Source organism: Mixophyes fleayi, chromosome 12 (assembly GCF_038048845.1).
Source record: "Mixophyes fleayi isolate aMixFle1 chromosome 12, aMixFle1.hap1, whole genome shotgun sequence".
Lineage (NCBI taxonomy): Eukaryota > Metazoa > Chordata > Amphibia > Anura > Limnodynastidae > Mixophyes > Mixophyes fleayi.
This window is the reverse complement of record NC_134413.1, coordinates 78,712,926-78,731,145: the sequence shown is the minus strand read 5'-3', so window position 1 is coordinate 78,731,145 and position 18,220 is coordinate 78,712,926. Positions and strand designations below refer to the sequence as shown.

At 40.2% G+C, this 18,220-nt stretch overlaps 1 protein-coding gene across 4 annotated transcripts in view; it reads right to left on the bottom strand.

The window, feature by feature from the left end:
- LOC142108906 (NACHT, LRR and PYD domains-containing protein 3-like) overlaps window positions 1-9,720 on the bottom strand; it is a 32,339-nt gene extending 22,619 nt beyond the window's left edge. For all 4 annotated transcript variants that reach the window (XM_075192875.1, XM_075192874.1, XM_075192876.1 and 1 more), the window contains exons 1-5: window positions 9,636-9,720; window positions 7,172-7,234; window positions 5,241-5,389; window positions 1,690-1,867; window positions 1,078-1,143 (exon numbers count right to left, since the gene is read on the bottom strand). In XM_075192875.1, coding sequence (XP_075048976.1) covers window positions 1,078-1,143; window positions 1,690-1,867; window positions 5,241-5,389; window positions 7,172-7,205 — 427 coding nt within the window. In that variant the 5' untranslated portion in view covers window positions 7,206-7,234; window positions 9,636-9,720. The remainder of the gene's footprint in view (window positions 1-1,077; window positions 1,144-1,689; window positions 1,868-5,240; window positions 5,390-7,171; window positions 7,235-9,635) is intronic.
- Between the last annotated feature and the right edge of the window lie 8,500 nt (window positions 9,721-18,220).

Here is an 18,220-nt window from a genome sequence, read left to right as displayed (position 1 = left end):
TCATATTAAATTAGGTTTCCACTACTTAGATACTTAGCAAGCACTTGTGCAGCTAAAACAGTTTTTTGGTCAATTGTTTTCACCTATAGCCCCAGTCATATTCCTCTCCCATGCCTCCATGTACCAAGACTTGGAGTGAAACATGTCATCTAGAATTAATTTGCTTATATTTGAAATGGCATGCTTACACTCCAAAGTGGATATGCAAAGTATCCCAAGGGGGATATTTTTCTCCGTAATGACCAATCCTTGATAAAAATGTGTCTAATTCATAGGCATGTTCAATGTCCATGGGGGAATAAAAGAAAATGTATGTTTGAACTCCAGGGGGTAAATGTATGAAGCTCCGATTTCTGCAAGTCACCGGAAATCGGTGACTTTGCAGGGGAAATTCAAAGCGTCGATGGCTTGTAAAGGCAAGTTTACTTCTATGGGTTTGAGACTGTAGAGCATATAATGCTTAAACTGTGGTCTCCTGCCCGCCTCCACCCCCCCTCCCACCACAGACACAGTCCTGGACCACATTTTGCAGTTCCAAATAGAAACTAATGTGCACCACATTGGTACAGAATGATAGATAAACGCGTATGCATTTTTGGGTCACGTACACAGTAAGGAAATACCAAAACAGAAATAAACAAACAAACAAACGTCCACTCTCATGGGTCCAAATATGTGTCAGTTTAAAAAAAAAAATCCAAATCACAGTTTTCTGTTTGCAGTGAATGCTGCCTTCTTAAATGACATTAGTGTTAGATGTGGTGGTGATAAGGTACTGGCAGCCAATGGCACTTACATGTGTCTGCATTTTCATTGGCTGTTTCTGTTTCCAAAATATTCACAAAATACTTAGCTGACCATAAAACACTGAAATTTGTAGACACCTAAAACGTGCTGAAAATTTTTGCATATCTCTACTGGTGATACATGGAAGCTTAACATTCTGTATATGAACTAGGGAATGCAAAACATCAGAATCAAAGCACATCATGTTGGTCAATAAATATTAACTAAAGATAGAACCTAAATGTCTCAGGGTTGTACTATTCCATCATATATAGCATAGGAATTATTTACCTTTCAATTCTGGAGTCAGATTGTGTCCATGTTCATCCAACAGTATCTTCTCCACCAGAGAGTCACCTAAATGCAAGTAAACAGTGGTTTTTGTCTATTCCGCGTGCAGTGGAAGTACTGCTCACTTGTAAACAGACACAACACATTTCCAATGCCAGGCTTACTAAATGGGAATTCAGCTTGCTGGTTCCTTCCAACATCCTTTTACAAAGGTGAGGCATAATTAATCCTGCTACATGATTTATGATTCTAGACTACTATGGCAACCACAGTCACGTGGCACATGCGCAGAGTTATTTTTCGTACAGTACACTCAAAATCGGCAGATACATGCCTTGATGAATCAGGCCCAATAAGTTTTACAAAATGCAGATGTACAAATGCAGTGCAGAATAAAGAAACAAAAGAGTAACTCGAAGATTGTATAGCGAGAGCTTCACAACTAGAAATGAACGTTCCACTGCAAAACTCACTTTGTGTGAAATTTGGCTCATCTGTAGTTCTGTTATATTTTAAATTGTGCAATGAGTAACTCGAAGTTGCATTTATTACACTATATTTGCAATTACTTAGACACAATTATATAAAACTGTCCACAAGACCAACAGTTACCTGTGTGAATGATTTCATCAAATATTGCCAGTAAATTAGGATGTGGGGAATCATACTTTAGAACATAGAGATTTTCTAAGAATCCTATCACAGCTTCTCTTCCTGCTGCAAAAATATCTTGTACCAACATCTCAGCAAATACAGAGTCACCGAGGTCCTTTCTCATCGACAAATAGCGCTAGAAGGGAAACACGGTAATAGAAATTATCTTATACACACTCTATAAGGAAAACAACTTCCCACTTAATACATATTTGAGATAGCGAACAATAAATAACAAGAAAACATTATAGGGCATTGAAATTTAACCCATTGTTCCTGGAGGTATTTTAACTCCCTTGTGAAAATGCCAATTGTCTTGTTTGGGTGATCTTCCAATTACTCCGCAATTAGTTAAATCATGTCTTTATTTATTTAGGGGAGCAATGGGAATTTCTGTTGGTAGCGTACTGAAAGAAATATCTTGTTTTTATTTTGTGGGCATTATACAGAAATCTAAAAAAAATATTTTCCATCAAGATTCCTCCACATATTGTCCCACTAATAGTCCAATGCCAGATTGTGATGGAAGGGTTAACAGGGTTGTGACTCATTGCAAGCTCCTCATATTTTGTAAATAACAGATATACAATGATCACTGTTATAAGTCCGCAAAGAATTGTTTTTCACTAGTCTCAGGGGGGAGAAGGGTTGGATTCATCGTTCAACAGACAGCTAGCATCCAAATAGCGGCAGTCTCGACTGGAATAATCAGAAGGCTGTGTCCAGTAAGCTGTCCTGAATTCAGAGTGCTATTAAGCAACGGGGCTCCTCAAATCAAGACATTTCTCAGCAAATTGTATTTCGCGGCTAAGTACCTATTCATTTTATATTAATCTTTTATAATAAACATTGTAATCTTACACAAGAATATAAGCGTTAGTGTCCATCCTGTGACACCAGGTATTTATCCTGAACTGTAATCAGTTCTTCAGAGCATAGGATTACCGAATATATCAACTGCATACAAGGTCTGACACTGTTAAAGGGCGGCGGCAAAGAAAAGTTACTGTACAGGGTGAGTCAAAAGTCGCAGTACACCCTTTTATTTCAAAAACTCTACAGGAATTGGGCCGATTGGCCGATTTCAAGATGGCGCCCATGTTTGGAACATACCGTAAAAGATAGACCACGTCACCCATACCTTACTGGAGTATTCAGGTTTCCCAATTCCTATATACATTTTTGAAATAAAAGGGTGTACTGCGACTTTTGACTCACCCTGTATATATCATTCAGTTGTAAAGACGATTGTCATGATATCAGATAACTTAGGCCTACTTACTGGTATTTGCGCTGCTAACAGGGAGGTGCGGAGTCTAAACATACCCCTGGTCTTCGCCAGGGACCCCCGCAAGGAAGTTTGGAGTCTGCTGCAGAGGCACGCAGGTCGTGGCCCTCCAAGTTAGCCATCAGTGAAGTAATGGGTGAAGTAATGTAGTCAAGCAATCCAAGGACATGCCATGCTTGTTGCTAGGTACAAAGGAACAGGCAGAAGCATAGTCAAGCAATCCGGAGCCAGACTGTGCTGGTACCAAGGTATAATGGGAACAAGCAGAGGCATAGTCAAACAATCCAGAGTCAAACCAGGAAAACAGTAACACCAAGGGATGATCCACGAGGAAGGTCAGGGAAGCCAAGTAAGGAACCAGGAAGTCAGTCAGGATGCTGGGAAGCACAGAGAAACGCTGGAGCAGAAGGGACATGGACCTTCTTGAATTAGCTTCAGCAAGAACCTCATTGGTGGCACTGAATGATCAGCTGACCGATAACCAGCATCCCGTTGCCTAGCAACGGAGACGTGTGGCCCTGAGCATGTGCCCGGTGGCCCAACGTGGAAGTGTGTCACCCGTCCCGTTGCTAGACAACGGGACGCGCTGGTTGAGCAGAGGATCAGTCGTCCGTCCCTGGCCCCGAGTAAAGGTGCTGGGACGGCGCCTGGCAATGATCCACCCTCTGGTCCTCTGTACAGTAAGGGTTATGCATATCTTCAACTATGTTATATAACACCCATTTTCCAAGTTCTTCTGGGAATTTGTGTATGCAAATGGCATGGGTGTAGGCTTTGCCTCACCTCCCTTATTCAGAACAGCACCTCCACCCAAATATTGACACGTGGCTTCTCTTCTGAAAGGTGTCCAGGAATATGAACACAAAGGGGAGACTTAGGGTACCCCTTACCCACCACTATAACTATGACCACAAACACAAAAATCACTTTATAGGGACACAAGTATAGATCACTCTCACCGTGTGCAAATGAGCTACTTGAGTTTGAACAAAGTCACTTGAATAAATAAAATGGAATTGCACACAGCAGGTAACAGGATACATAAGTTGATGCAAATAAATGCAGCTACAGATTTCCAAAGCAAATAGTACAACTTTCTCTGTAATCTCAAAACGGCTGCTCCTCATGGGCTGAATTGAATTCACACAAAATAGTGGGTAGCAAAATAGTGGGTAGTGGGTCAATTATCTTTGTTCAGCAGCTTAATTTTTTTTCTGTAGTCCTCCAACTTCTGACAGCAGTAGCAATTTGTTTGCTCAGCAAACATATATACCACTTGAAGCAGGTCAACTCAGTCTCTCAAATTTACCACCCTCTCTCCCTAATCTTCATTGCCCTTGTAAAAGATATATCAGATCAGGACTAACAAAAGGCATAATAAATCCACATTTTCAGGACTCCCCACACTATCCATAAACTCTCCTCTAAACGAGTAGTAGCTCAGTCCACCAGCAAATAATTAAGATAGTCAGCTATATATGCAATTCCTCCACTCCAAAGCTCCCTCCCTGACTTCCTCCAGGTCTGCTTACCAGAGCTCTCTACTTACTGCAGATGTGATCCAGTAGGTGAGTAGGTGTCAGATAGTCCAAAGAAGATATCAACTGGCAGTCGGGCTTCTCTCCCAAACATGAGTAGCTATATAGGCAAATATAGGTATGCACAAGATGGTTTATGTGCATTCTCCAATGTGCCTTTCTGCCAATTTCCAAAGTGCCCATCATATTGAGAAGTGTTCAATTGAATCTCTCAGGCTGTGAGTTAAAAACTGCCTGATTTTTCATGTAGCACACAAATACTTGATAGCTTATTTGTACACTGAAATTAAAGTTGATATTTGTGTGCTACATGAAAAAACAGTCAGTATTTAACTTATGTGCAAAACAGAATACTAATTTGCACCCCTTGCATTGTAACATGGTTTTGTCCAGGAGACTGAAATAAGAAGTTTCTCAAGTTAAGATCCTTAATGAATCAGGCCCCTAGTCATGAAATGTTCTAGCCGTAGGAACCAATCTAAGCTGTACCGAAACATTGATGACTTGGTAAACGCTAAGATCTCGGGAAATTCTACCCCCTCCTTGTAATGGATTGTTGGCAAAATAAAATTGTAGTTTTGAGTTTATTGCTTTATGTCCATGTAGGAAATACAATGTTCTTTTCAGGTATGTGAAGCTTAAATATTGACATATATTGATAAATATGGTAAGAGTTTCCATACCTCTAGCTTAAGTATAGTCAATAAATTCAATTCACTGAAGACTCGATCAGTGTCAGACTCCACGATGTAGATAAGATCTTCTCTGTAATATTCATATATCATCCTCAGGGCTGAATCTTCATATTGATATAGATGCTCACAGAACTTCTCTGTGTCAAACAGAGTTAGAGAAGAAAGTATATCATTACTACGAAGAGATAGCCGTCATACGGCTATATAAAAAAATGCACTGCGGAATTCATAGTAAGAACTTGGTAAATCTCTATAGTAAAAATGAATGTTCAGCGCTCCCTATTAAAAATATCAGTGGGTAAGCAGCCACCTGGGAGTAGGGGGATATAGGGATAGCTCGACCCTAATGGAGTATAAAATTGGTATAACTCCCTGGCGCTTGATCAGAGGGGATAGCGGGTAATTATCAAGGGTCAATACAGGGGTACCAACATACACTTGTATTTTCTTAGGATTAGTATTTGCCTTCGGCACTTGGAATAATGGTCAGGTATAGATTAATACAGAGAAATTTATTAACTGCAGTATTGGTGGGTAACACCCTCCAGTATTAATAACACTGACATAATAAAAGATGGCACATATGAAGCTGTTAGCGTTTTTGTGGCCTAACAAGCCTAAAGGAGACTTCATGATTGTCACATCTATATACTACTGACTTTGTTGTATCTCTGTATCTAGTGGACTCTACCAGCCCTATCAGAGACTCGTGTTTATATGGCGAATATGGACTTTGTTTGCCGCACTTAATTGTGGTATATCTTCTCTGTCTGTCTTTATGCTAACAGCTTCATATGTGCCATCTTTTATTATGTCAGTGTTATTAATACTGGAGGGTGTTACCCACCAATACTACAGTTAATAAGTTTCTCTGTATTAATCTATACCTGACCATTATTCCAAGTGCCGAAGGCAAATACTAATCCTAAGAAAATACAAGTGTAGGTTGGTACCCCTGTATTGACCCTTGATAATTACCCGCTATCCCCTCTGATCAAGCGCCAGGGAGTTATACCAATTTGGTAAATCTCTATACTATGTACAGGGAAGTTGTGTGCTACAAGTTTTTTTCATTGCATTTCTCTATTTTATAGATAAATATCATATTGGCATTTACACAGGTTTATTCCAGGCATCGGACAATGGCAAGTGAAGCCATAAGCTAAACGACCTTAAACTCAGGTGACAGGGTTAACGTTTGGTGCTTACCCATTTGGGGTTAAGTCTAACAGCCAATAGCATGTCCATGGGAGTGCTCCTAAGAATAGTATATAGCTTCTCCCAAGGCATGCTTGGTCCTCTTTCTCTGCTGGAGATCCCTCCCTTCGACAATTTTACAATGTACAGTATATATGTTTTGTTTAACCAATCTTCTCTCCCTTCGTTACAGTGCAGCCACAGTTGGCAGTAAATCATTTGTGAGACAGCGACCAATTCTTACCGTGCTATCGCTGATTGGCCGTAGGCCGTAGGTCACAGCCCTCTTCGAAGTACTTTGGCTCTTGGTCCCCTTGTGACATGGGATCCCTTGACCTGCCTTGTGCGAACATGTCATTGTGAGTCCAGAGGAGGAGTGGTCAGATTTAGCACCGGCCAATCGTAAAGAACTTTGGTCCTGTGACCAGTGGTAAGTGCCGGATGGCCATACTCTGGTTATTGCTATTGGTTGTGCTGCCTCGCAATTTGCCTTCTCCACCACAATTTATCTTTAATAAACTATGATCTATTAATTTGCCAACAAATTCTTGCGTCTTTAAAAGAAGTTTACATTATGATTTAAGAAATGGCGCTTAAACTGTTAAACAACCAATCACTCTGTAAATAATTGGTTCACTATTTAATATAATTATTCAACTCTGTTTGAGAATCTGTAAATTTTACAAGTCACATACAATTACAAAGCGCAAAGTGATACTAACCAGTGGCTTTATTTGCATCTTGGTTCCTCTTCATTGTTCAACAGGGTAAGCAAGCATAGCAACCTTCAACGGAATAAATCAGTATATAAATCACTTTATATCAGGAATGACAAAGTTACCAGCTATTATAGTATGAGAAGGTGATAGAAACTCTAAAAAGCAGCATCAAGTCAGTGTTTTGTATTATTTTGTTATTGTGTCAGGTGTCTAACGTCACAACAAAATGTTTGTTTCTTGTTTTGCGCATACACACCCATGTAAGCATCTTTGCTGATTTGGATGGAATTAAGATGTATAGGCCTCAGTATATGGGCGTAGATAATCTACTTTTACGTGGACATTTTTTTTTAGCATAAATAAGGCCCAGTTTGTGGCAAGCTCAGCATCAAGCCCTAAATCTTTAAATACTTTGACTGTGTATAGTGATCAGTGTGTATAAGGTGTGTGATATCAGTGTGATTGTGATGAAACGAGCTGGAAGCTATTTGTGTCTAAAAAAAGCTTGTAAGGGATTAATACTGGGAGTGTCAATTAATCATCTTGGCCTTGTCCCTTAATTAACCTGAATATGTCCCCATTGACTCTATCTAGACACCTTGGGGTCAACCCAGCAGGGGGCCAAAGGATGTATTGGAATGAAAAGGGACAGCTCTGTAATAGCCACTCTCAGAGGATCCCACTATCTGAAGCCACCCCTGATCCAGCCCCTGGAGCTTTGGTAGACTACATGGTATAGAGGAAAGAGTGAGAGCCAGGGGAGGTTGTTGCTGATTTTGTGCTGATCCTGGGACGATCTCCAGCATTGAGGTCTGGGCTTCTGCTGGACTGAGCATCCTGCTGGGACATCTGCAGCTCAGAAGAACTCTGTGGGTCTTTTTACTTGCTGGGCCTGATCTAACAGGGAGATGAAGAGCTAGTCTCCTAAAATGCTGGTGGAGGAGAGATTGTAAGGCCGAACGCCTGGGGTTCAACAAGTCAGGACATCCAGGTGACTGAAGCTCCTTAAGCTAGTGGGGTAAGGGACTGGTAAACCTGTCTGGCTGTACATAATATTCTAGCTATTGTTTTTATTATGATAAATGTACTGTTGTACCTTTCTAACTGTGTTTACCTGGGTGACTATAGGATCCCTAGAAGGTACTAGGTATGTTTCAATAGTGTAGTAAGGAATACCTGGGTGGCCAGCCAGTGTGAATTGGGTGTAAGTGGCACAGATTAACCCGGTTTCTTCACAATGACCTGGGTATACTGATCAGTGTGATGTCAGTGTGACTTGTGTATAGTGATCAGTGTGTATAATTTGTGTGATATCAGTGTGACCTGTGTATAATGATCAATGTTATATTAGGTGTGTGATCTGTGTATAGTGATCAGTGTGTATCAGTTGTGTGATATCAGGGTGACCTGTGTATAGTGATCAGTGTGTATCAGTTTTGTGTTATCAGTGTCATCTGAAAACATAAGACTTATTCACTCAATGCTTAGGACAGTATTAACTCCCATTGCAGTCCTGGATTTGTACGACTGATATATCATGCCATTAATGGAACAAAACCAGGGTTAATAAGGTGTGTCCCAGCTTGGGACTATTCATTGTGTTGATGTGATGTGAGTGTAAACAGACTGCCTGGTGTGTCCTGTGAAAACTTTCTTGTGTGTATAAAAAACTAAATGTCAGATGTGCCCCAGCGTGACATACTCCGTCAGCGGGACTGTGACAATAATGACACAAACAAAGGCAGCTCCCTGAGGCCTCGGGACAGGTAGGGACTAAAGTCATTGTGATCATCCTACTGCAAACATCAAGTCATTTTAACCTGTCACTGGATGCAGTCATGATCACACCATCAATGATCCGTTAAAGCCTATACTCAGTACTCCTATAGAAATGCTTATGGCAATTTGTGCAAGAGATTGGAAGGTGCTATTTCAATTCCCCCTTCAGTCATCTGAATGACTAGATACAATCAGTTGATTACATCCCTCATCCTTAAATCCTGTGAGTACAAAATTAAATGCCATCTGTAATTAAAAGTTGGACAGCAACGTTCTAAAATAAGTTACGCTGTAAACTTTAATTTATAAGTATGAATAAATAATCTATAAGAATTAAACATTGTAGAGAAATTGAAGAAAGTCGAGCACGGACAATACATTGCAGGTTGTAAGATACCTTTTTCTCTCAGAGACGGGTTGTTATTACAACTCTATAAATATCTAGTAATTATTCTTTCCTGGTCCTTTGTAACACTGTTCACGGTTTATAGATGTCCCAATGTGTTATTTAATGCAGCAAGCCAGGAGGGTGAAACGCGTGGTGGAATTCTCCCTCACCTAATCACTAGTGTCTATTGTTTGTTTTTTGTTGTAGTTCCTACTGATCTTCTGAAGTAATTTATCAATATGTCTGTTAAGTAAAATCAGAAGTCTAGGATAAGAATTTCAATGAAACGGAAAGTATTACCTTTTATTCTGGTTTGTAGACGGTCACCTTGGTGTTCATGTTCTATGTAATAGTCCAAATGACCAGTAAGACGGGAACACCTATTCATGACAAGGAAATTGCAAAAATAAATGTTGCTAGACTGGTCTGGCCGCATCTCCTGCCAGCATCCGTTATATGTTTTCTTGTATTTGTCAAAGAACAACTGAAGCATTCTATAAATATTTCTAAAACATTGACGGAAAAAGTTGTGCAAACTATTATGACCCTATTATTACCCAGCTTTCTCTCTATGATTTTTTTTTTTAATACAGTTTAGAAAACAGGAATGAACTAGGAAGTTAGGACAATGAAACATGAAACACGTCTTTCTGTAAATAAAGGATACCATAGAGGTATATTTACTGAACTGCAGGTTTGAAAAAGTAGAGATGTTGCCTATAGCAACCATTCAGATTCTATTACCATTTATTTAGTACATTCTAAAAAAATGTCAGCTACAATCTGATTGGTTGCTATGGGCAACATCTCCACCTTTTCAGCCCCGCGGTTTTGTAAATATATCTCCATGTCTACAGCATCAATATGATCGGACAATATCCTGATTTTAACAAGCCCTGTCCTTCATTTTCACTATGGGACCAACCAGGTCTAAGCTTTGATCCCTTGGTATGTATGGATTGTTGACTATATCTCACCAATGCATAAGGCCTCTGGAGGACTAAGATATGAAATGATTAACAGTATTGGATCAACAGTTCTATTACTGGTCCATACAGAGTAAAAAATAAATTAAATAAGGTTGAGTAGTCTGCAAACCGTACTGTCCACAAGAAATAAATTCACCTCCTGCACTGATGAGATTTAATAAGATCTACACATGTCTACAAATTGGACTGGTGGCTCTGCGTCTCTGGTTGTATCCATATGACTATATGGACATATTAGGAGCTGTTTGCATGTCTCTACCTAGAATTCCAAGGGTGATATTAAATCATTTACTCCTGGGCCGTGTGGATTAATGCTAGAAGCAGAATTTTGATAGAAGGCAGAGGGGAAAGTAAGAAAGAGAAAATGAAACAATTTAGGTGAAATCATTAAAAAGCGAATAGTGGTTGTAAATACGTATTTATTTATTATCTGGAAACACACATACAATGCAGGTGTCTAAAGTATTAAAGTAATTCTATCGTTTTAAAATAGGCATTGCCCAATCAATTGTATGTGTTTCCAAAGCACATGGTGGTTTATTTTAGCAGATGTAAATAATTAACAATTCAATACATTATTATATTATGATAAAGTACAGTACAACACAGCCAATACCGAAAGTTACATACATACATACCGCTGCAATCGCTGCGCTTCCATGGGTCCTGATAAAGAGTGCATAAATAATATATTATTTATGCTTAATTTTATAATATATAACAGAGATTCAGTCACAGTTGAATTAGCACACTTGCTTTGCACAAAATCAGCCATTCTGCCCCCCACCTGTGATTGTGGGTGGTAACTAAATACTTAAACAGGTTTTCAGCATTTTGTCTGTAATTAGCAAATGAAAGCCTATAGCCAGCTTCCAGACTCCGCCCACAAGAGGTGTTTAGTAGACAAAGAAATTAGCCTGGACACTTTTACTCCATGCTGGATTTCGGACTGATAGGTAATGTAGCTCCTAGGTGAACAGGCCTACTTAGGCCCTGACTAGTATGGAGTGTGCAAGGCATGAAAGGTGAGCGTGAGCATGTTATAATGTGTTGTTGAATGGAGGACATAAGAATGAATGATTATTTGTTGTAAGTGATATGAAAGTTTAAGTGAGAATGAAAGTTTGGATTGATATGGACAGAGTTATATGGACAGAGTTACATAAATGCATGCCTGGTTGGGATAAATGAAAGCATTTGTGTTTATACATAGTTAATGCTGTGCTGTGACTTGTGGAGTGCTGTACTATACATAGTCTGGATCCTGGTTGGGATAAATGATAGCATTTGTGTTTGAATTTGGATCGATTTGTTAGGCTTTGGGAATGGAGACGTTTGTGCTATGTGTGAAATATCATGTGTTAAAATTGGCCAGTGGACATTGTGCGTTTACTGCTGAATATAGAGCTATTTGTGGTGGATTGGCTAAATACTGCTTGTAATGAGTAATGTGTCTGTACTGAGTTCACATTGTTTAGTAACTGTAATTGTTTAGTAGGCCTTGTGGGCCTACAAGCATGGCAAGTCAGCCATTTTGGATGGTGACTACATTGCATAGAAAGTGATGGATTAGGAAGTGATCAGATTGTGGTTAAGTGATCAGATTGTTAGATATGCATAGAAAGTGCAGGTTATGTTGGTTTATGCATAGAAAGTGTAGTAGTTTGAACTGGTTGAAACCATGTGCTTGAAAATGGCCGCTAGACTTTAAGTGAGGTATGTTTGTGGTCTGTATGGATTCTCCCCTCCCCCTTCACTACACAATGCGCACACACACACACACACACCTTTAGACAATAGTTAGTCAAAATACACACAATTACATATATATCTATATTACAGGCAATAAGTATGATATATATTGCACTAAATCTATATTGTGTGTACAATATTGTTACGCTGTTTATTGTTCTATAATATAATACAACACACTTTAAACAAATCCTATATCTTGTCGTGATTATTCTTGAAACTTGTTGATATAAAGAAATATAAAAATGATATTTCATGGGTTAATTCAGAAATACCTTTTGCGAGGAGTTGTTAACGGTATTAAATGGTCATACATATATTTGCCAGTATATTAAGGAGATTGTAACCCAAAAAGGAGAAAAGGAAAAGATACTTTTACAGGTCCCAATGGAACAGTGTATCTGTTAGATAACTGTGGTCAGAGTAGACTGACCCTGGTGGGGGATGCAGGTAACATATACAGTCAGTGTTTCCTTGTGAACAATAGAGATGACGTAGCTTGCATATTTAGGTCCAGGCACAGGGTGGCTTCAGGATAAACAGTTCATAGGCTGATTCAATCTAAGGAATCTAAAGGAGGGGGTCGTCTCTCCAGGGGGTCTGCTCCTTTCATAGCCAGCATCATACAAAAGGTTTATTCCCTAATATCAATAACTAAAGTATGCAACGTGCGATCTCTTCGCCGACTGCACCGGACAGCTGCTGATGATTAGGGCTTCAATATGATATCAGGCATGACACCTTTCCTATAACCTAAACATTTAATAACACTAAAATGTACATATAATCATATTATATAAACAAATAATAAACCAAATGCTATTTGCTCATAAATTACAGTGTAACGGAACCAATATGAATTGTATAAATAACTAAATGTTGTAATGCTAGTGTGTGCGTGCGTATTTTACCGTGCGATCGCATCACGCCACGTGTTACCTGGCGTACGCTTCGCAATACGCACGGCAAACCAATATCAAAACAATATACTTTCGTTCATCCAATTATACGACTTCAACAAAAGAATTTTCTAAAGGGTAAATTATACACAGTGGTCAATCAGTATAGACGCGGCCATCATTACTTAATGGTGTAACAAATTGTCACATGATCCTATTAGTGCAGGCCTGGTCAATCTGTGGCTCTCCAACTGTTGTAAAACTACAATCCCCAGCATGCCCTGCCAGTAGATGGCCAGCCAATAGCTGACACGGTAGGCTGGGACTTGTAGTTTTACAACTCCTGTAGTGCCACAGGATGGCCAGCCCTGTACTAGTGAGTATATTTATTGCGGGATTCCCTAACTAAAGCAATAATGTAAGCAGAATTTAGCATAGATAGCTGTAAATGAATTAATTGTGGCTAAATAAGAAATGTACAATTATAATCAGTGACTCCCATCTCTAAGTTACAAAATGTGTAATACAGATATATGCCAAAAAAAAAAAGAATAACAAAAATAAGTTTACATTTTCTGCTGGGCCGAAATCTCACATTCTTTACACTGATACAACTTCTCTTTTTTAGTGAAGTTTGTTAATTGTAGAATTGTGTAGTTCTGATCCTACTGAATCTGACAGATCCGAGTTTCACTAATCTAAAGTGGAACCTTGGTTAACTTGAGTAGCTCAACTATTTGGTGATGATGATGATTTCGAATCTGAGGATGCTTCTTTAGGAGTCCTTCTGCTGGAGCTTGAGGAGGATCATGGTAGATGAGAATGATGATGATGATGATAAGGAGGATGATGACTCCTGTGTTGGAATTGAATGCATTGATGACAATGTTGTTGGTTGTGTGGAAGTAAGGTACCCTCCAGTACCACCATGTGCCCCAGATAAGATCATTTGCATGTCCAGCCAAAAGCCAAGCAAAGGTACCTCTTGATTGTGTAAGTACTTCTACCTCAACCCAGACAACCTATCATCATCATCATCATTATCGTCATTTATTTATATAGTGCCAACATATTCCGTAGCGCTTTACAATTGGGGACAAACATGGTAAACTAATAAACAAACTGGGTAAAACGGACAAAGCGGGGAGAAGGCCCTGCTCGCAAGCTTACAATCTATGGGACCTATGTAAATGTGTGTAGACTTTGTCAGACCAAATATGTGTAGATCCAATTGTAAAGTGTTACGGAATTTGCCGGCACTCTATAAATTAATGATGATGATGATGACTTTGTCAGACCAAATTATGTGTAGCAATCCTTGCGCACTGGGGCCGCTGTTGCCGAAGCTGAACGTTTCTGTTACAGAGGGGGGGGGAGTAGCTACAAAAAATATGCATGTTACAAATTATAGACAATAATCGAATATGAAACAACCATTGGCAAGAAGTAACAAGCATGGCAGCCAGCACCCTGATGCACAGCAGATCATTAGGACCATAGCTAATGGAGAGGAGGTCATGATAAAATAGACTGCATATTCATTTAAACACGAATGAAGGACGAAAAACAGCTTAGGGGGCTTTTATTATTTTTTTGCATCAGCTTGAAATTTTTGCATGACATCCAAAACCAAAACACAACATTGGTTTTAGAAAAAAAATGAAAACATGGGGAGTTTTTTTTTTTTTGTCTAGTTAATAGCTTGCTCACTGGAATGTTGTGTAACCTGCTGTAGTAGAATACATTGAGGTTGAAAAAAATATGTGTGTATTCCATCTGCAATGTGTTTGCTTTCAATTTAATCGTCTCTGCCCTTTTTCTCTGCCCTAATCTGTATGGCTGTGGCTGTCTCATGCTCCTCTGTAGTTATGTCTGGTAGAATATTCTGTATATGAACATATACACAATTTACTGTGTGCAGCATTCTCTAATAGGTGTTTAGCTAGTTACATAGCATGACAAAAGAAACTCTATCATATTACAAAAAAAACAAAAACCGCTTTCTGCTCTGAGACAGAGACGTATCACGTCCCTGCGCCTCTCTATGGTTAGGGGAAGGGAGTGGGTGGGCAGGCGTAGGCTTAGTACAGTAGGGGAGTGATAACGCTCCTTATGTGCTATGTTGATGGGGAAGCAGACACAGGGGCGTATCTGTTGCAGCTGCTTATCCCCTTGTGCAAGATCCATACTGATGATGATGATGATGATTATCATCATTGACCTTGCTATGGTTTAAAATACATACATATATATTTTTTAAATGAAAGCGGCCTCCCACCCCAATAAAAGCATAACCAGCCCTCATACTGCCAGCTTAGGTTGGAACTGGCAAAATCATGGAGACAAAAAGCGTGGGTGTGACAGGATAGACCGCCTATGCCACCCTGTCTGTTGCTGCTGGGAACCGGCTGGGTTTACTTTGCCGCCGTTCCCTTTCGTTATCCCAAATATGCCCTCTTGCCGCAGTGGGAGGGGCTTACAAATGCTGCCACCACTGGACTCCTTACCGGCATCCACTACCGGGTTTCTTCTGGGTAACTGACGCTGTGAGTGTACCCCGTTACTGGTGTACCTGGGCTGGTACTACCTCTTACTATGGATCCGGGTTGCTGTGGATGGATCCCCCCTGGCCTATCACACTGACCAGGACTAAAGGGTAGCAGGCAGAGCGGTGGTACCAGAAAAGCTGGGTCCAAACCTCAGAAACAGCCGGGAACAGAATAGATTTTGGGTCTCATCTGTAGGTCACAAGATTTTCAGCATGGAAGATATTTTCAAGCAGGTCTTTGAAGCAAGTGATTTATTTTATTGTTTTATTGTTTATTTGCTCTTCACTGGTTAAAGGTACCAGTGATCAGGTCAAGTGAAACAAGAAGAACAACTTTTAATACAAAACAGTGCTGTTTTTATACACATTTGAACACAGCCTCACTGGGTAACCCAGCCCCCTTGAGGTCTGAGCTAGTTTTAGAATCAGAATGTAACCTGTTTATCCAAACATGGATTTACTTGCAATTCAAAGCTAACAATATTTTCACTTATCTGTGATTCCCTGCATCTTATTTCAAAGGCAGGAAATCTACTAGAAAGTCAAAGGGTCTAATTAGCATGAATACGTTCTTCAGACGGTTGCAGAATACACATTCCCAAAGAAAGGTACAGACCCCAAACAAGCCATTTCCCCACATCACAATACACAAAAGACCTCCATTTCAAAGGCTTATTGTATCAGATATATACCTTTAATGCATCTCCTCTAGCAAGGCTAAACAAGAAACAAATTTCTTCCCCTGGTCTCGGAAATTAAAGATTTCCCTAACCAAAATATACACAATATCAAAAATAAGTTCATGTGCAATTATTTCCTTTAAATAAATTTATAACAGAAGTTATTTATAAGTGATCCAGTAACAGTGGGTCCCCCAAATTCACCAGTACCAGCACAAGGTTTAGCCAGTCCAGGCTACTGGCACTACAGCAGGAAAACCTGCAGCGTGGGGTCCCCCTACCATAGTGCAAAACCAGCCCTAGGCTGGTCCTCATGGAGCTGGATTCCCTAGGACCCCCAAAATAATGAGTCCTCCGGGGTACAACCAGCACTGTGCTGAAAAGCACTAGGGCTATTCCCTCACCCCTGGTGCAGTGGGTATGGGTTAAATGTAACAAAAATATATTACATTGACCATTGTGTCCCTGGTGCACTACAGATCCCAGCATCCAAGGCCTCCATTAAGTGTTGAGCATGCTGGCACTTGCAGTACTACACACACCAGATGCCAGGGCATGCTAGCACTTGGTGAACTATAAGAGCCAGCATGCCCTAGGGCTCGCTGTGACCTGTAGTGCACCAGGAAAAACTGTAAGTAAAACACCAAGATCCATGTGGGCATCCCTTCATGAGTTACGGCGCTGGACTCGCTCCCATCTTGAATGAGCTCACTATTTGATACCCCATCATGTCTGGTTTACTGCACGCTTACAAGAGCTCTCATGTATCTCTCTGACTCCTCATTGCATTACAGAGTCTTCCTCTCTGAAATCACACTTGATTTATACTCGTATATCATTTCAATTAGCTCCATACAGTCAAAATGAATTTTCCAGCATACCAATACCAGCGGAAATTCATGGCCAGTGCTAAAACTCAAAAGCACGTTAACTCAAAACTCCCACATGTCTCCAACATCCCTGGAACTGGGTTCTATTACATCCAAGAATCCTGCCACACATCATATGTCACGTCTTGTGGTTGTCTCCCTAAGCTATTTAACCAGAAGGTCAATATACAAAGGGTCCTGCTAAGTCACCGTTTACACCATCTTTACCATTTCTACCATTTCTGCAGCTGTTTTCATTATGTTGTCTAAGAGCTGAGTAAGCAACAGCTAGAACTTGAATTAGGGAGGAGGTGGGTGACATCACTAGATAGACTAAAACCAGCTGAACTGCATGATCTATATTTCCACAGGACATTGAAACTACAGGTCTAGCCTACGGGATACCCCTTCTAGTCCAACACGTGTGTTAACTGTATTCATCATGTATATATGTAGTTGATGCTGTATTTGTTAGTGTACCAATTCTTAAATTATACCACGGGGGAAGGGGGGGTGTCAAGATATGATATTATCCTTAGTATTATATTATAGTATATTGTAATGCAAGAATTTTGGCTGCATGTGTTTTCTGATGCCTCCCGCAGACTTTGTCACTTTGTGAACCCGCCAAAAGTTGGACGACATTGATCTTTGTCAATACCATATGGGTAGATGAGTGAAGAGCATGACTCAGCAGCTGGGAGGAATACTGGATGCCATTATCATGAGGATGCATGTCACTCACCGGACTGTGAGTGCTTCTTCCCGGACTATTAGGAACCGTGGACGTCCTCTATCCTGAGGGACTGCGCATGCGCAGCCCTTTCCAAACCTTCAGTGTATGTTCCTTTAACTTAATTGGCAGATCAGGCAACCTCCCTATATTAAGCACCTGTGGTCATCACCACATTGCCTGATCTTGGAGTCTCATTCCCCATGAGTCTCTGAAGGTGTTCCTGTGTTTCCTTGTTTATTCAGCCCTGCTGATTCCTGTGGTTTCCAAACCACTTCTACCTCTGTGGTTTCCAAACCACTTCTGCTACTGTGGTTCCCATACCACTTCTACCATCTACTGTATCATCGTGACTGTGAGCTGATTCCTATCCGCTGCCTCCGTGCACTACAGTCTTCTAACCACTTCTACTCTA